Source organism: Amia ocellicauda, chromosome 15 (genome assembly GCF_036373705.1).
Source record: "Amia ocellicauda isolate fAmiCal2 chromosome 15, fAmiCal2.hap1, whole genome shotgun sequence".
Lineage (NCBI taxonomy): Eukaryota > Metazoa > Chordata > Actinopteri > Amiiformes > Amiidae > Amia > Amia ocellicauda.
Genome location: NC_089864.1, coordinates 6,558,101 through 6,577,396, shown reverse-complemented (window position 1 = coordinate 6,577,396; position 19,296 = coordinate 6,558,101). Strand labels below are relative to the sequence as shown.

At 43.2% G+C, this 19,296-nt stretch overlaps 3 protein-coding genes across 4 annotated transcripts; 1 reads left to right on the top strand and 2 right to left on the bottom strand.

Moving 5' to 3' along the window:
* Positions 1 to 938: 938 nt before the first annotated feature.
* On the bottom strand, positions 939 to 8,159 carry trmu (tRNA 5-methylaminomethyl-2-thiouridylate methyltransferase). Of its 2 annotated transcripts, none has more exons than XM_066723938.1 (11): positions 7,893 to 8,159; positions 6,447 to 6,612; positions 6,095 to 6,201; positions 4,960 to 5,082; positions 4,482 to 4,654; positions 4,204 to 4,257; positions 4,033 to 4,099; positions 3,645 to 3,745; positions 2,928 to 3,072; positions 2,646 to 2,728; positions 939 to 1,976 (listed from the first exon to the last, which is right to left on the bottom strand). In XM_066723938.1, exons 1-11 carry the CDS (start codon positions 7,972 to 7,974, stop codon positions 1,821 to 1,823), a joined length of 1,257 nt encoding a protein of 418 aa, XP_066580035.1. In that variant the 5' UTR covers positions 7,975 to 8,159; the 3' UTR covers positions 939 to 1,820. The 2 variants fall into 2 exon arrangements, with proteins under 2 accessions (XP_066580035.1, XP_066580036.1); XM_066723939.1 differs by lacking the exon at positions 939 to 1,976 and adding an exon at positions 2,008 to 2,191.
* On the top strand, positions 8,158 to 12,443 carry LOC136771564 (L-threonine ammonia-lyase). Its single transcript, XM_066723940.1, has 7 exons — positions 8,158 to 8,251; positions 8,596 to 8,774; positions 10,011 to 10,192; positions 10,647 to 10,777; positions 11,022 to 11,167; positions 11,674 to 11,763; positions 11,966 to 12,443. The coding sequence occupies exons 2-7, from the start codon at positions 8,597 to 8,599 to the stop codon at positions 12,205 to 12,207; spliced, it is 969 nt and encodes a 322-aa protein (XP_066580037.1). The 5' UTR covers positions 8,158 to 8,251; position 8,596; the 3' UTR covers positions 12,208 to 12,443.
* An 86-nt stretch (positions 12,444 to 12,529) lies between these two features.
* On the bottom strand, positions 12,530 to 18,817 carry gtse1 (G-2 and S-phase expressed 1). Its single transcript, XM_066723937.1, has 12 exons — positions 18,355 to 18,817; positions 18,096 to 18,143; positions 17,739 to 17,796; positions 16,931 to 17,549; positions 16,466 to 16,627; positions 15,995 to 16,142; positions 15,425 to 15,793; positions 15,020 to 15,086; positions 14,072 to 14,320; positions 13,671 to 13,965; positions 13,291 to 13,413; positions 12,530 to 12,753 (listed from the first exon to the last, which is right to left on the bottom strand). The coding sequence occupies exons 2-12, from the start codon at positions 18,115 to 18,117 to the stop codon at positions 12,661 to 12,663; spliced, it is 2,205 nt and encodes a 734-aa protein (XP_066580034.1). The 5' UTR covers positions 18,118 to 18,143; positions 18,355 to 18,817; the 3' UTR covers positions 12,530 to 12,660.
* Between the last annotated feature and the right edge of the window lie 479 nt (positions 18,818 to 19,296).

Here is a 19,296-nt window from a genome sequence, read left to right as displayed (position 1 = left end):
CGGACATCTGTTGGCTGCAGTTTGAAACACTCCAGAGACCAACAGTTTAACCTCAATCTTTCATTCTTTACCTGATCAAAATACTTTCAGAGCCAGGAAGCGCACACTTAGTCCAGAGACAAGCTGAACTACATAGCACATCACTTTGAAATTACTACATTTAAACTACATTTCAAAGAAATGCCACTGCAGTGTCAGAACTGGGCTACACACACAATCAGCTCTTGTGTAACACGTATGCACCTAGATTACTGGCACAATACATATCTCTGTGCAAAACACAAAACTTAAATTACAATGTTTCCAAAAGGAACAGCTAATATAAACAAAGGTTTCCCTTTTCTCTACTGCAGCACTAACATTATATTTAATTTACATCTAAAGAGAAGCAAGGGTCGTCCTATAATACCTAACTGCGATGTTTCATGTTTTTTTGATTAACCAAATAAAACATTCAATTCACCATTATATCAATGTACAAGAAGTACAAGAGGTTATTGGCACCAATCACTGCAGTTAATGATCTTGCACAGCTGGGTCTTTGACGCTGGAGATTTGCATTTTAATGAAATTCACATGATTTTCAAACAATACATAATCATTTCCAAAACCTCATTCCAGTCGCTCCATAAACTTTTAAAGGCTCATAGAATAAGTATCAATTTCTGTACTTTTAAAAACAAATGATTCAGTTACATAAATCAGGGTATTAAAAATAACTCCACAAACAAATTCTTCTCTCGCCCCTTTTGAAAATCACATTTTCTATTTGCGGTAAACACAAGAAATACTATTTTACACACTTTCTCTGCAGAACTGAACTGCTGGAGAATCAAAGCTACTGAAGTCACCTGGCTCCCCCTTCTGGATTTCCAATTTCAATCACCACGGAAGAACACAAGACAGACACTGAAGGAATAACGACAATATAAGACAACTGCAGGTGAAGATGTTTATTTCCCCCCTTCAAGGAACAGTGTATAGAGGCTGAATATTAAATCTATAAGATTAACAGCATGTTCCAATTGTACACATTTACCTCACCTTTAGAAATGATCAGCGTGCATATGAACATAATGAGTATAATTAATATGTACAATATCTGAATATATGTTGTCTGCATGTGACAGTACTTTGGGCCAAATATATATTTGAATATGCAGTTTAATTGACTTGAAAAATAAGACTTATTTAAAATCACAGATTGTATTGGCTTGTTTGCAGTTTTAGTAGCAAATGAAGAGATGAACCATTTATATACAATAGTAAATATACATAATTAAAACAGAAATCACACGTTAGCGCCTTTTAGTGCAATACAATAATTTGAAGTCATTATTACCATATTAGCAGTCTGTTCTGTTAGAGGTCTAAATAGTGTTCCTAATCATACATCAATACATGCATTCATTTACACAAGAGTTGGAAAGGCACTTTTAAACATGTTTTATATTGTCTGAAACACCTAGAGATCATTTGTTTATCAAACAAAAACAGATATTTTCCCACAGCAACCGAACTGTGCGTGTCGCCCAATTCAAATGTGCCAATCTGGTTCTGCTGGTTAGAGAGCTCTGGCACACATGGGACGTTTCAAAAGATCATCGTTGGACAGCAGCCACATGTGAGGAGCATGGCCTGTCACACACTGCAGATAAACAGAAAAACAGACCTCTCTCTGCTCGGCTGCACATCTTTGTACAAAAATAAACAAACAAACCCTCATCCTTAAAAATACAAATGTCACAGTATTGACACAGTGTCTCTCTCCTGCACACAGGTCTGTCTACAGCACAGAGGAGTGGCCAGGTTGTGATTTCTCAAGCAGCGGGTTCTGCGCCGTGGTCAGCTGTGGCCTCCGCCGTCTCCGCGCCCCTCTGCCGGTCCCTGCCCAGCTGCAGGGTGTGCATGGAGGGGCCCAGGCGCACGATCTTCCCGCTGCCCAGGCATTCGTCGCCCTTGTAGAACACGGCGAACTGAAAGACGGACAGAGCATCCAGTCACGGCCAGCGCACCCGGGGCGAGAACCCAGGAGCCGAGACCAGCGTAAGACAAAACCGCTCTCTGGCTCTCCTGCGACACACTGAGGGGCTTTGTTACAGAGGAGCCGTGAGCAGAGACTGACTCTTCTCCTCTCAGTTGCCAGGACTTTTTTCTCTGGTTTTTACAGTCCCTGGCCTGTTGCCTAACGCTGCAGACAAAGCCAAAAGACATCAATCACACCTCCCAGCAGCCAGGTACAGAATCAGATTTATTTTCTACAAGATCACATCCAATTGGAGCCAAGAAACTTGCACATTGGGAGCTGTCCTAAACATGCTGGCTGTCGGTACTGAGTAGCGATCGCTCAGGAAGGAGCAAAACTGTTCACGTATAGCATTTTGAATTTCGTACAGCTCTCGCCACAGCCAAGCCACACACCTGTTGATATCTTACTATGGGGATACAACACCACAGGGACTCAAATCCACACACGCCTTGCAAACAATGGAGGCATCATCACCCTGAGGTTCATATAAAGACAGCTGTGCTGGGTTTTAAAAGAAGAGAATTTGGTTCTTCAATGCTAAGACTTTGCGGCTTTTTAGTCACAAGGAATAAGTATCTAAAGGCATGTTATGCGAGGACTCTAGTCATATACTCACTTGTCCAGGCGTCAGTGCTCTGAGTGGCTCAGCAAGGGTGACCCAAACAGATCCATCCTGGTTCAGTGTGACAGTGCACGGTACTGGAATACACACAAACACAGAAAATGCGTTTTATTAGTAGAAGTATTATTATACTGTAGATTTTTATAACTGGGGAATAAAAACAATGCAGTATATTTCTGCATGGTCAGAACTGAAATTAACTGTGGTATTTGTTGCAAGTGTGTCTAGCTCCTCTGCACAGACGTCAGAGTCGAACCCGTGGCCCTGTGTTCTCACCCAGCGGCATCTGGTGCAGGAATCGGAATTTACACTCCATCATCATATTCCTGACCAGCTCCACCGGCGGCTCCTCGGCAATCCAGTGAAAGCGGTCCGTGCGCAGGTTGTCTCTGAACAGGGCCGGGTGGTTGGTGGTGGGAGCCTGCAGCACAAAGAGACAACAGAAAAACCACTGAGCTCTTTTCGTGTGGTTACAAAGTCTCAAAATTGTCGAACATTAAAAGGTTAAACTGATGGTCCTGCATAAACACGAAGGACGTGCGACACTATGATCACGACATAGTCACACACACACACACACAGAGGCACCAGCTGTAGAAACCGCTGAGGGAACTGAACCTTTTCACCCTGGAACAGAGGAGACTACGTGGGGACTTGATTCAAGTCTTCAAAATCATGAAAGGCATCGACCACATTAAACCAGAGAAGCTTTTCCAGATCAGCAGGGACACACGCACCCGGGGACACAAATGGAAATTGAGCATTCAAGACAGAAAACAGGAGACACTTTACACAGAGAGACATGACAATCTGAACAAACTCCCCAGCGATGTGGCTGAAGAGACAATTTGGGAACATTCAAAAACAGACTGGATAGGATCCTTGGATCACTTGGTTATTAATGGACACCAAACTAGCACGATGGTGGCGAATGGCCTCCTCTCGATTGGACACTTTCTTATGTATTTAACTGTGGAAAGCTCGCTGACTCACCACAAACACCTCCCCGGTGGTGATGTCCTTATCCACAACAAACCAGGCATCTCTCTGGCCCCCAATCCTGGCTCTCTGGCCCAGGGTAAAGGTGAACCAGCCTGCAGGGAAGCACAGCATTGTATCAGAGCAATAAAGGAACATAAAAGCAGCAGACGTTGTTCAATTACACATTTATTCCAGCCTCAAAAACTGGTACAGGTTCCTGTTGATAGAACGGTAAAGAGTTCACACTGCAATACTTATCTTATTATTGTTGTATACCAATCCTTGTGGTTTATCATCAGTTAAATCATATTTAAGTCAGTTGAGTTCAAGTAAAGACATCATTGCTTCACTAAAGAGACCGTTGTGTGTCTTAAATATTTCAGGGAAACAGCAGAATTACCTTTGTGTGTTCCCATAATCTTCCCATCTTCTATGGAAACAAAATTTCCAGGTTGAGGTTCCAAATACTAAACAGACAGGACAGACGCTCAGAATTAGTCACTGAATTTCGCCAATAAAACAAACTCTTAAACAGTTTTTGAATGTAGCACTACAGAGAGATGCTCCGTACCTCCAGAATAAACTTCTCAAAGTTTCTTTCTCCGATGAAGCAGATGCCCATACTCTGTGCAAAGAAAGACAGATCACTGGGATTGCATCACACAGCTCAATGCATGGGTTGAGCTTGAAAACTATATGCATTTAGCACAATTTGTGGATATACATTTATCTAAAACAACCCAAACACCTATGTGCTCCACTACTGAAGACAATCCTACAGGCACAGCTGGTGGTAACAGGATGAATAGTGCAGATGGAAGCTTAGGTAAGTAAGCCTGTTGAGAGTACCTCCTTTTTCCTGACCAGGTGCCTGAAGCCGGCCTCGGCTGCCATCTTCTTCACAAAGTCTTTGGTGAGCCCCGCTAGAGGGAATAAAGTCTTCCGCAGAGCATCCTGGGATATCTGACTGAGGAAAAAGGTCTGGTCCTTCATGAGATCAGCCCCCTGGAACAGTTTCACAGCTACAACAACAATGGGAAGGAGTTCAAAACGTATGATCAGTGGATATAAATAAGAGGTTTGCTTTGTTTCAGGAGCTGTTATTGTTGGGATCATTTGTATGCTTAATTACAGCTTCAGCATCAGCACCAACACAAAGCCATGGAGAACAGAAGTACCTGGCTGTGTAACCGCATTTAAGAACTGCAGATTAGAGAAACACCAATGATTTAAGTCTAAAATCTTCAGCTATTACCCCCAAAACAGACAAATGGTGCCCAGGTAAAATCAGAGGCGGGGGAGACGGATAAGAACACATTGTGCTTACGGTTTCTTATCGCAAATCTGTCTCTGAAGAGCGTCTGAGGCCGGGCCACGTGCCTCTGCTGAAACACATCTTCGTCCTCCTGTGATGTCCGTGCATAGTGCCCAGTGGCTATGGCGTCAGCTCCTGTTACAATTTAAGCTAAATTAATTCACTAAAACGTGCTACAAACATCATGTACAAACCTAATAACCTGAAATGGTACAAAGGTAAGCGGTAAACTGCCAGAGGTTAAAAGAAAAAGTTTAAGTTACCAAAAACAGAACAATAATGTCCATTTCAGAGTTATATACTGTGTTACTACACCCTCTTAAGCATTATTTTGCAGTGTTACATGCAGCTCATGTGCATAGAAGTTACTCTGAATTCCTACAATGCACACATCGTTTGAAAGCTTATTCTCTTGGCTACCAGCGCGTTTCATTCTCACACACAAACAACACACAATTAATCCTGTGTATATTATTTGTTATGCTGTCAAACACAGAGACGTTCAGATCCAATTATGTAAAATCGTTGTGTACACTGTAAACAGTTTTTCATCTTGACATTCTGAGCTCTCCACGGGTGTGTGTTGCTTCTACCAAAACGTGGATGGTCTTGTTTTGATCAGTAGACTGTCTGGTTTCAGAATATGTCATAATTGTCAATATTTACTGAGATTTTGTTTTCCTCAGACCAAGTATCCCCCCACACCCCCATTTCCGAATGTGGAGGGGGCTTAAATGTGGGGCGGATTTAAAAAAACTATTTTTTCACATCAGAGAATGCTTCGCATCATTAGAAAGCTGAGAGTTTGGGATACCAGACAACACAACAGTGAAGAGTACACATGGGATTAAAGAGAAGCATACAGATTTTGTGCCCTTTAAAAGGTTAAAAGAGGGGTTTGTCAGCTTAAGGGGTTAAATTTTGTTAAACAAAAAGATTCCATGATTTATTTTTTATCTCCAACTGTTTATTTGTTCTATGCTTTCATTTCAGAGTACACTGAGACATTAAACTGTGTACATTTCAAATAAAACTGGACAAATGGAGGTGTTCTAAAACTTTGGACCGCTAGTGTAGTTAGATTTGTTTCTGTTTTTATGGTTTAAAGGCAATACAAATACTGCATTTCAAATGGGATGACACCTACCCAGGTTGCTGATCGCATACTGGAGGAAGTGCTTAAACTTTATATGTTTATTACACAGTATATCAGGATTTGGCGTTCTTCCTTTCTGGTATTCCTTCAACAGATTACTGCAAAGAGAAAACACACCCTGAAAAGGCAGACATACAAATCCATCGCCCAGTCAAAAATGTCTAGCACTACACCGGTATTAATTTCCGTGTATTCACTTATTTCAGCTGATTACCATAATCCTTCTATATTGGGGGAGAAATCATTCATCAACTTTTTTGTTCATTCATTTTGAGTGTTTATGGATATGTCTACAGATGCTCTTTGTCGTGGGATTGGGCTCTATTGTACATGCAGTCCCTACCTGAAAACTTCATGCCAGTATTCTTTAACATATGAGACCTGATGGAAGGGGATGTCCAACATCTGGCAGACTTTGTAGGCATCTTCACAGTCCTGCTCTGAGTTACAAACACCGCGCTCATCCAGGGAGTCCCAGTTCCTCATAAACACACCAGTCACCTGGTAACCTTAAGATCAAGAGCATAAAAACATACTTATTCTTAGATCATTGGTGAGAGTAGTAGCACTTTCACAGTCTAATGGATTGTAATGTTTTAATTTTGTGTGTTATTATGTGTTTATTTTAGGTCAGTGTGAGTACTGTAATGTGAAACAACAACATTCTTAATTTATCTTAAAGAGAAAAAAGGAAAATACAAATTTAGTTTGTAATGTAAATAATAATAATGTTCATTCATCATGAACATCGAAGATCTGGATTTGATTTCCTGATACAGAATTCTGCAGTTGTCTTTAAACTGAAACTTTGCTGTTGTTGCTGATGAGTAAGATTGTGTTATAAAGTAACACCTACACCTGTATGTCTGATATACACCGATCAGCCATAACATTATGACCACCTGCCTAATATTGTGTAAGTCCCCCTTTTGCCGCCAAAACAGCCCTGACCCGTCGAGGCATGGACTCCACACTCTGAAGGTGTGCTGTGGTATCTGGCACCAAGACGTTAGCAGCAGATCCTTTAAGTCCTGTAAGTTGCGAGGTGGGGCCTCCATGGTTCGCACTTGTTTGTCCAGCACATCCCACAGATGCTCGATTGGATTGAGATCTGAGGAATTTGGAGGCCAAGTCAACACCTTGAACTCATGATTCATCAGACCAGGCCAGCTTCTTCCATTGCTCCGTGGTCCAGTTCTGATGCTCACGTGCCCATTGTAGGCACTTTCGGCAGTGGACGGGTCAGCATGGGCACCCTGACTGGTCTGCGGCTACGCAGCCCCATACGCAACAAACTGCGATGCACTGTGTGTTCTGACACCTTTCTATCAGAACCAGCATTCACTTTTTCAGCAATTTGAGCTACAGTAGCTCGTCTGTTAGATCGGACCACACGGGCCAGCCTTCGCTCCCCACATGCATCAGTGAGCCTTGGCCTCCCATGACCCTGTCGCCGGTTCACCGCTTTTCCTCCCTTGGACCACTTTTGATAGGTACTGACCACTGCAGACCGGGAACACCCCACAAGAGCTGCAGTTTTGGAGATGCTCTGACCCAGTCGTCTAGCCATCACAATTTGGCCCTTGTCAAAGTCACTCAGATCCTTACGCTTGCCCATTTTTCCTGCTTCTAACACATCAACTTTGAGGAAAAAATTTTCACTTGCTGCCTAATATATCCCACCCACTGACAGGTGCCATGATAACGAGATTATCAGTGTTATTCACTTCACCAGTCAGTGGTCATAATGTTATGGCTGATCGGTGTATAGGCATTGCACTTGACTCACCTCTTCTTTTCAGGAGCAGAGCTGCTACAGAGCTGTCCACTCCTCCGGACATGGCGCACACCACGTGTCTCACCACATTCATTGTGTACAAATATATATTACACACATACACGGAAACAAACAACAAAACAATCAAACGATCCTCATACTAAGTGTGATATTAATAATTCACGTTCATTCATGGGAGGCGCCATCTTTGTCGGTCCGTCAACAAAACACGCTCGACGGGAAACACGGCGCTGCACTACAGTCCCGCTCCCTCTGCCTGTCCTGTGATTGTGACTTGTTTTTCTCTTGTGGGGTGTGTTGCAGTAACTTTTCCCGTTACTGTTTGGTTTTGTTAAACCGCCTTGTCAAAAGTAAGTACAAACCATTACGAAGATTTTCCAATACTTTGCATTTCAATAAAATCGCGTTGAAGTTTGTCCCTCCGCTGTCATTTTGTTACTGTTGCATGCAGTTTGGTTTTAGTACTGCACTCATGCTAGGAAAAGTGTCCATTTCACACAAGAAATAGTAAAAGGAAAAAATCGATTGTCGTTTTTATGATTGTCCCACCAACTGCGTCAGGGCCACCGTATAACAGTTACAATGTATCTAAAAAGGTGGTGGGTCAAATATAAACTGTTTCTTTTGACTGATTGTTGCACAACAGTTATGCTTGAAGCTTGAGTCTGTATGTAAGTCTATCCTGTTTCTACAGAATGGACGACTCTTGTGTAAATGTAATTAGTCTGGAGATGCTGAAGGAGGCCAGAGAGACAGTGATGGGCAGCCCGTTAGGGGTGATTAATACTGCCCTCATCCCCTGGCATCAGACCACCCTGCCGCCCAGCGTCGCCTGCTCCCTGCACCTCAAGATGGAGAACATGCAACGAACCGGTCAGTTGCTTACTTATATTTGTGTTTATATAATATATACTCAGCAAAAAGAAGAAACATCCCTTTTTCAGGACACTGTATTGTAAAGATAATTTTGTAAAAATCCAAATAACTTTACAGATCCTTATTGTAAAGGGTTTAAACGATGTTTTCCATGCTTGTTCAATGAACCATAAACAATGAATGAACATGCACCTGTGGAACAGTTGTTAAGACACTAACAGCTTACAGACAGTAGGCAATTAAGGTCACAGTTATACAAACTTAGGACACTAAAGAGACCTTTCTCTGAAAAACACCAAAAGAAAGATGCCCAGAGTCCCTGCACATCTGCGTGAACATGCCTTAGGCATGCTGCAAGGAGGCATGAGGACTGCAGATGTGGCCAGGGCAATAAATTGCAATGTCCGTACTGTGAGACGCCTAAGACAGCACTACAGGGAGACAGAAAGGACAGCTGATCGTCCTCGCAGTGGCAGACCACGTGTAACAACACCTGCACAGCATCGGTACATCCCAATATCACACCTGCGGGACAGGTACAGGATGGCAACAACAACTGCCCGAGTCACACCAGGAACGCACAATCCCTCCATCAGTGCTCAGACTGTCCACAATAGGCTGAGAGAGGCTGGACTGAGGGCTTGTAGGACTGTTGTAAGGCAGGTCCTCACCAGACATCACCGGCAACAACGTCGCCTATGGGCACAAACCCACCTGCGCTGCACGTGATTTCCTGCAAGACAGGAATGTCAGTGTCTGCCATGGCCAGCGAAGAGCCCGGATCTCGATCCCATTGAGCACGTCTGGGACCTGTTGGATCGGAGGGTGAGTGCTAGGGCCATTCCCCTCAGAAAAGTGCCTTGGTGGAAGAGTGGGGTACATCTTACAGCAAGAACTGGCAAATCTGGGTCAGTCCATGAGGAGGAGATGCACTGCAGGACTTAATGCAGCTGGTGGCCACAGCAGATACTGACTGTTACTTTTGATTTTGATCCCCCTTTGTTCAGGGACACATTATGCCATTTCTGTTAGTCACAGGTCTGTGAAACTTGTTCAGTTTATGTCTTAGTTGTTGAATCTTTCATGTTCATACAAATATTTACACATGTTAAGTTTGCTGAAAATAAAAGCAGCTGAAAGTGAGAGGACGTTTCTTTGCTGAGTATATATGTATATGCAGGTTAAAAGTGGTATTGGTATTAATTTTCTCTTGCCTTCCTTTTCCATTGGCAGGTTCCTTTAAGATCAGGGGTGTCGCCAATCAGTTTGCCAGGAGGCCAGAGGGAGGTCAGTTTGTTAGCATGTCTGCTGGGAACTATGGGAAGGCTTTTGCTTTTGCCTCCAAGCATTATGGCACCCGAGGGAAAATAGTGATGCCAGAAACAGCCCCTTCCTCCAGAGCAACTCTGATTGCTGTGAGTCTTTGCAGCTCATTGGCAGGAAGTTACATTCACTTATGATTATAACCATGGCTTTGCACCAACACAATACAGGGGCAATAGGGTTTTAAATGTCAAGAACCAAACCATAAATATACACATTTTAAATATGTTTTATTCTTCAAAATACAAATTGGAATTGGAAACTAGTCATTCTTTGGAATTGTTGAAAGCAATTGATTAATTGCTATTGGTGTAGTAAAAACAGAACATATAAAACATAGATACAGGACAGTTTTTTTTTTAACTATGTAGCTATTCTCTAACTTATGAAGAACAGGTGATGAGTAAAAATTGGGGGAAATAGTTTAAAACTACCATCCCGAGGCATGTGCTATAATTTATGTCATATAGCACATGCCTCAGCACACGTCAGCCCCCCGGGTCAATACAGTATATAACTTTTTTTATATCTCCTTCAAAAACGCAGAGTTTCGGAGTTGAAGTGGAAAAGGCACCAACAACGCGTGTGCTGAGTGTCGTGGAGCGCTGTATCCGTGAGGACAATATGACGTTCCTGCACCCCTATGATGACATCGACCTGATCGCTGGGCACGGAAGGTATGGCCCAGCGAAATTCAGCCAGTGTCCTCACTTTACATATACAAGTGTCTTTATTTTTCCCAGGACAGTGCCAGTGTAGAAATACTTTACAGCCATATTTCTTAATTATTTTCAGCCTGCAATAGGACCATCAAAAGAATGATTAAAAATGGTGGCATAAGAACCTCCTGTTTGATCTACAACATGATCAGCAAAGGTTTAATTGTGTACTTTTGTTTTTCTTTTCGGTCTTTGTTTGGAGTCTCGGTCTGGAAATCCTGGAAGTCGTGCCAGACCCCGATATCGTGGTCGTGTGCTGCGGGGGAGGAGGGTTACTTGCGGGGGCTGCAGCTGCTATTAAACTTTCAAACAGTCGTACAAAAGTGTACGGAGTGGAACCAGAAGGAGGTAAAACTCTCCCTTTTATATACACAGTGCCGTTTTATGATTTATGTGAAATCTATGTACAACCACCTGTGCTTCATCTGTGAAACAACCAGTTGGCACAACCAGGCTTAAAAGATGGCTGCTTTTTTTTTTTTTTTATAAGCTTTGACAGATTTGATTTAGGTTTCATAAGCGCTGCATATCATCCTTGTACCAGTTTCATCTCTCCCAACAAATCTTCAGTTTGACAGACAAGTCTATTGATATTGTCAATTCACAATACTTTACTTCTGGAACTGGAAGAGTGTGTGGTAAGTGTTTATACAAATAGCATTTTCAGGCAGTATGAACAAGCTCAGCTTCCAGGATGGAGTTTATTTTTATTCAGCCAGTACAAACTGGGTTCCTGCTCAGGACTCACTGCTTTAGTTCACCCTGACACATGATCCCCGTCAGCATAAATCATTCCCAAATATTAATTAAACATTGTACTGGTTTAACACTGATGTTTTTCTGCATTTCAACAGCCTGTACCATGTATAAGAGCTTCATTGAGAAGAAACCTGTATCAATGGATGCACAAAGCATCGCCTCAGGGCTGGCACCACCATGTGCAGGTACGTTAGTAGGACCCTTCGGCACAGAACTTCCCAGGAGCATTGGGAGATGAAATAAAAGATATTATAATCCCACCTCCCTCCACAAATGTCGAATCACCTTAATATTAGCTTACAACACAAATCGTATACGCCAGCCAACTCCACCAAAGTGTGGTTAATTGCACTTTGATTATAATTCGCCTCTCCGCTCGCCCTCCAGGTGACCTCACCTACAGGATCTGCCAGCAGCACGTGGAGGGGATCGTGCTGGTGAGCGAGGAGCAGATCGAGGCGGCCGTCTCCACCCTGTACCGGGCCGGGCTGGTGGTGGAGCCGGCCGGAGCCGCGGCCTTCGCTGCCCTGGCGGAGGACAAGATCCCAGACGCCGCAGGGAAGAGCGTAGTGGTGGTCCTAAGCGGAGGCAATGTGGGGAAGGAGGAGCTGATGCACTTCCCCGACTAGAGCAGCAGGACAGTCTTCATAGTCGGACGGTAGTCTTCATCAAGTTGGGTTCATAAGAGAGCTCTGAATAGAAATCACTGACTTCAAGAACAAGCAGCAAGATTTATTATGACAGGAAAGACGAAATAACAGAAAATAACTGTATTGTACAAAGATTTCAAAAAAAGTGAGCAAAGTCAAATTAAACAAGAAGTGGAATATTGTGTCCTCAAGGGAATAAATGAAAAAAAACTTAATTTGAATCCCAGATTTGATTTGTCACACCTGAAAAATTACCCATTTATGTGCAATCAAAGCTAAATTCAGATTGTCAAACTCTTCATTGCCATTCAAAACCTTTATTATAGCATTAAATTCCAACCTTGTAATTATTACAGCTTTTCTTTTTATATAATCTTTTAAAACTACTACATTGTAAAATCAAAGATTCGACAGACTTAAAACAGGTTTGCACTAAAATGAGAACTTGATCAGAGGCGAATCCACAGAACTCTCTCTCTTGGCCACAGGACTCAGAGTTATGAGAGGAGAACTCAGGTCAATTAACTGCAAGAGGGAGAAAAACAAGAACAAAATGCTGATTAAATACTCAGATATTAAGCTACTGTGAGCATTTCCTCCATATTGTAAATCACTTGACAATATTAATTTAATATTCGTTGATACACAATCGTGAAGAGAATGAAGCACCAAATCATATTTTGTAATTTACATACATTTACATTCATATAAACTTAAAATCTCTTTATCCAAAGAAGATGGATGTGACCAAGAACAACAAATCGCTGACTGCAGCTGGTCTGCGTAAACCATAACAAACTAACAGTTCTGAGATGGAATCTGGAGTTCTTTTTTGGAATCTGACACAAACAAATCCCATGGGTTTTTTTTTCTTAATGCCATTGGTGTCAATGATAAACAAGGAAACCCGTGAATGTGGTTAATATCAGCACACCAGAAAACGGGTCACCTATCGGACCCTACCTGGAAGAGACGGAAGCTCGTGATTTGTGTGGAGCGGACAACAGGACATTGGCATTCTTCCGATAGAACCGCATTCTACGTATAAAAGAATTCCCTTACCTGTCCATTCACAGCTGGCTTCATTGGTGCCGTTTTAATGAGCTCGGGGGTGTTGGAGAGGTCGATGAGGTGTCGGTCTTCCATCCTCAGGACAGGAGGTGCAGCCACTTCCACCAGCAAGACCTTTAGCAAAAACACAGCAGAGATCCACGTACACAATCAACTCACTGGGTCTTGGGATTTACAGTTTAGCTTTAAATATGCCCGACGTCGGGTTTGTGACCATGGGACCTGGCACCCATACAGAAGAACACGGGTCTCCAAACCACCTTCTTCAGTGCAGCGACTGGCAGCCATCATTCTTACAAACAACACGAGATATATGAAATAGAAGTTTAAGGAACAAAATGTCCCAAAACCGGGCAGATCTTGGCTAGTACCTCCTCCTGCTCTGGGCTCATAACAGCGTCCTCCTTCCACTGCTCTTCAGGTGCTGGAAGGGCCGGCACCTCTTTATCTTCAGAGTCTTCATCGGAGTGTCCCACAGAAGGATCTCTGGGTACCTCAGGGACCGGGACTTCAGCAGACTCCTGCTCGGGTGGGTTCGGATGATCCTCTTCTTCCGGAGAGAAGTCCATCGAGCAGAGAGGAATGGGCGACGGAGGACAAGGCTCTTTCCTGGACACTGAGTGGCTCTGGAGCGCACACTGCCGCGGATCTCTGCCCTCTGTGGGACTGGAAGCAGGAGATGAACCGATGAATGTTGAAGCATAGCAAATATGGTCAAAAGTCCAGATCCGACTCACAGCAATGGAATAAAGAATAAAAGACATTCGCTCACCTTACAAGGTATCGTTTCTTGGTGGACAGAGAGACTTCAAGGGTCTCGGACGTCAGACTGAAGACGGAGCGCCTGGTCACGCTCTTGGGCGTCAGGGCCGGGATCCCGGAGGTGCGCCTGTTGACCGGCGTGGGCAAGGCTGAGCAGCGCCTCAACTTGGACATCGCCGACTTGGTCTTCGCAGTGAGGGTGGGGGTTTGAAAACAGTCTGTGGCTGAAACACTAGCGGCCACGTCTGGCTGGGCATCACTAGAAGACAGGAGCTTAAATTTAGATCAAATGCATATAGTATGGGTTTCAAAATCATGAAGGGAATTGACCGCATCAAACCAGAGGAGCTTTTCCAGATCAGCAGGGACACACGCACCCGGGGACACAAATGGAAATTGGGCTTCAAGGCATTCAAGACAGAAAACAGGAGACACTTCTTCACACAGAGAGGTGTCACAATCTGAACAAACTCCCCAGCGATGTGGCTGAAGACACAATTTGGGAACATTCAAAAACAGACTGGATAGGATCCTTGGATCACTCAGTTATTAATGGACACCAAACGAGTACAATGGGGCGAATGGCCTCCTCTCGATTGGACACTTATGTATAGTACAGTACATTTGCTATAGTACCACACCAAGATGTCGGCTTCACCGCTGTCTGGTTCTCCTCTTTTCCCTCTATTCGTTTATCAGTTTTATTAGTTGTCAAAAGCTGTCAGACAGAGGTATACAATCTGTAACAGGGCAATATTTCCAAGGGGGTAACACATTAAACTGCTCTACAATGTAAGCACTATTTCTCTGTGTTTTGCAATAGATAGTAAACATTTGTGTAAGCCACTGTTATGTATACATTTACACACCGATGTACATTATTCATTTAACTGAACTTAAAACAACGGATTACTATCAATATCAAACCCCTGTCACAGTGTCAGGAGATCAATATTACCTGTCATTAACAGAAGTCATCAATCTCTTAGGTTTCATTATCCTAGATGCGTTGTCAGGTGAAGAAGCTGGAATTGAAAAAGGAAAACAGTCGTTAAAATAAAAACCTGACAACATGAAACCAACAATGTAAATATAAGAAAGGAGTTGTACATTTACATTAAAAATAAACAATTTTAATTTATTACACAGATTCTATTAAGAACAATAGGTTGGACACAAGTAAAACATTTCTGTGGAAGTGTTTAGTCTCAAAGTTTCCCATCCTATGCTGTAACCTGTAGCTGAAGTGAACAGCCAATCAGAGGTCAGGAATCACTCGAACAAGCGAAAAAAAGTCCTACACCGAATGAAGACTAAACAAAAGCAGTTTCTTCTTTGTTCCATTACGAAAGGCAGGCCTCACCTCCCGACTGCTGCGCGCCTCTGAAGTAGCCCGTTGGCGTGGGGGCCACGGAGGCCTTCGGTTTGGGGCTGCCTTTCGCCGCACTCGCTGTCTTGATCTGCGCCGAGGAACTGGACAAGCCCGGTACCGAGCCCAGCCTCTGCGCGCGACTCTCAGCCGGTGTCTGGTGTGGATTGGCAGGGTCTGGTTTCCTCAGGGGAGTCGAAAGCTTGTTCAGACTGGACGACTTCGTCAGTTTGGAGGGAAGGGCCAGGGCTTTCTTCGCTTGGACAGAAGTGGACAGGCTCCCTCCTGCCTTAGGTGCTGCCAATCGGTGCGTCTGCGTTACTTTACTCACAGACGAGTTTAGAGATGAATTAGGTTTACCCGCTGAAAAATTTAATTAAAAACAAACGTGGAACCACAGAGGCTTAACACATTACACAACACAGGAGCTTTCTTTACACTCTGGGGAAAAGAGCGTAGGTGCCTTTTCCAGACGGATGCAATGTTTTGGAAACCGTTACCACACTGTACATTTGAGGAAGAGCCTTCAAACGTACGAGAGAATCGAAGGAGAGAGTCGCCTACCATTGACCGCAGGGGAGACCGAGAGACTGGAGTTCATACTCGACAGGGAGGACGAAGAGGAAGACGAGGCCCCTCTTTTCTTGTCGGGCATGATCCTTTTGTTCCGCTGAGCTGGCGGTTTTATGGCATGTGGTTTATGCAGACCGATCTGGATGAGCGGAGAGAGGGAAGGAGGAGGAAAAGTATGAAATGTTTGGAAATGCCACCAATAAAGTTCAATATAAGCATCATAAACTAATCTGCCATCTGAAGTGATAATATTAACTGCTGGCCCGGGCAACAGAGATGCTTTATGTCTGATTCTGGTGGATAAAGAGAGATAAGGGTAGGGTAAGCAGGCAAAGTGCATGGTTTCCTCTGAAGAAAACTATAATAAATGTAGCAAATAATTAAGTACATTTGATAGATTGACCGTTTTAGACTCTGAACAACTGCCAATTATATGTTGGCACTTTTTGAACATACACATACCTTTTTAGGAACAGGGACCATCCTCTTTACTGGCAGAGCACTTTTTAAGGACGAATCGCTCACATCTGAAGTAAAACTAGCATTGTCCGAGTTAGGATCCTCCAGGGACTCTGCGCTGCTGTGTCGTACTCTGGGAGGGCTGTTTTTCAGAGCAGCTTTAGGCTGAAAGGAACAAGGAGGAGGAAAAACAATGATCTGAAACCTCTTGGAAGGGACTTATTATTTGAGCAGCCCTTTAATTTCAGTTGTAAGAAGCTATATTCCTTTATGTCATTAAATAACCCATAAAAGGAGGAGTTAAACTGCTTAACGAAGGCAGTGCACACTTCTACACTGCAGGGATACCACTTACACAGACTAGTAAAGCTCTAGGTCAGCTAGCACTCCCGAATCATGATGTATGCTCAATCTACCAAATATAAACTTCTTAATTACACAGGTAGACTGATTAATTAAGCTACACACCTTCGTTGCAGCCAGATTGCTTCTCATTTCTTCAGTTTGCTCCCTCGTCGGGGGAGCCATGGCTCTGTTAGGAAGCACTCGACTGGCATAGGCTAGAGCTGCTTTACTTCCTAGACTGGGTTTGTGCAATTGGGTTTTACAAGCTCTGGCTGGACTGGACGAGACGGAGGTTTGTTTTATAGGACTTGCAGCAGATTGTGACCTGAGGAGACGTTGCTGGATCGCTGGAGGAAGCTGCTTAAAGGGGCTGTCCTGAACGCAGTAGGTTTCTCTCTTCACAGGGCTGATGGCAGGATCTCTCGGGGTGTTGAAGAGGTTCAGTTTAGACCTGGAATCTTCTACAAACTTTTCCACCACCTCGTTCGTCCCGGCTTTCACCCGTGGCTTCACTGAAGCCCGAGGACCGTCGGTGCTGTTTTCAAAGCGCTGGGCCAATAAATGGGCTTCTTTAAAAATTTCAACAAACTTGTCTCCAGCTAACGGACTCCAGCCGCCACCCGAGGGCCGAGCATTCTCCTTGTCGTCCGTCTGCAGGTCAAGCCCCACCGCTACGCATTTCTCTTTATGGCGGACCGGCCCCAGAAACACTTCATCATCGTCCTCATTGTCACCACTGCCACTGCAGTACAAGAGAGAGTCACAGCGAAGAAGTATAGAGGTTTCATTTCATAATCACAGACACTAACAAAGCAGGCCGTATCATTAGCAAGGCCCTGATCTAAACAATTTACACAAATTAACTGATTTAACTGGGGTGGAGGGGTAAGCAAAGTAGTGACAATGTGATTGAAGTACATAAATACTGTACCTTGTGGGTGACAATGAGATGTCAAAATCAAACTTCTCCTCTGCCAGGGGAACAAATTCTAAAACGATAAAAAAAAACATTAATCTTTATGTAATCTTAATCAGGACACAGAATATCCTAGTATTGTAGGTGATCAATTTACATCACTTGGCCCCTAAGGGTCAACATTAGTCCAAGGGCCCAGATTCAGAGTCTTATGTTAACTTAGTAACTATAGTGATGATTTGTAGAAACTTAATAGATTACAATATTCATTAAAATTTGATGTCATGCTTTTTGGTGGATTAAGGTCCTTGAATATGTCCACCATGTTGAATGTTGTATATTATAGTTTCAAACTCAGTTGAAGTATTTTACCATTGCAGTTCAGTGAATCCATTCTCTTCCCAGTCAATGTAACAAGTCCTGTGAGAAACAAGATGTGTTTAAATCCACCTGCAACATGTTCTAGCTTTCAGACAATAGCAGGAAAAGCAGAAGAGACAGTGGCATGCAGGGATACATTACATTAAAGCTATTCATCCAAGTCCTTGTTATTTCAAAATAATAGTAAATTCAGATTTGCTACAAAGACAGTTTCACATTGACGGAAAAAAACACATTTGGAAACACTCACGACTTTCAGAACGCGTTTATTCCAGATCTTCGCCAATGTAGTAGTGTAGTAGTAGTAGTAGTAGTAGTAGTAGTAGTAGTAGTAGTAGTAGCAGGCCCACTATAATATATGGGGACCGATCCAAGAAGATGTATTGCTGCCCAAACTGTCCCAAACACTCGCTCAGCTCAGATATTACAACACGAATTGAAAATTGTGATTAAAACCAACTACAGTCACTAAATACACACAGATCACTTGCGAAGGTCAGTAACTGTCTTCATGAGCCAAACACCGCATGAAAACAACGCAGTAACGCGACTTATATTTAACGAAATACTTGAACTGTTCGCCCAAAACAACACGTTTGTAATTAAATGCAATTGTACTGAAGAACCATAATGAACAAGACTGCGAAATTTACTTCCTTTACCCCAATAATGCCATAACAAAATTCAAATTCTGCAACCAATAGCCAGACGGTCATGTGACTTAAAGCCCCGCTCTGCATTGGCCAGGACAGCATCGCGATAACTCGGGGGTTCCGGTAATCAAGCGGTGCTTTCGCAAAGGCCTCTGGGAGGTGTAGTTTATTAGGAGTCTTATCAAAGAGCCTCAGCCTTGTCCTGGAGGTCCCCCTATTCTGCTGGTTTTTGTTCCAACCGAACTCTCAATTACTTAATTGAACTCACAACTTCCGAAATCAGAGCCTTTTCATTGTTTAAACAGTAGGGGCATACAATCTGTATGAAGAACGTATTAAAGAACCAACTCTTGTATTACACAATTTTAAAAATCAAATCTAAGCAGATTGTTACTTCAATTAAGGTTCAATTAAGTAATTGAGAGCTCAGTTAGAACACAAACCAGCAGCATAGGGGCTCCTCCAGGACCAAGATTGGGAACCCCTTCTCTATCTAAATCTATATAGAGTGTCTTTGGTATTATTCCCCTCTTTAAAAT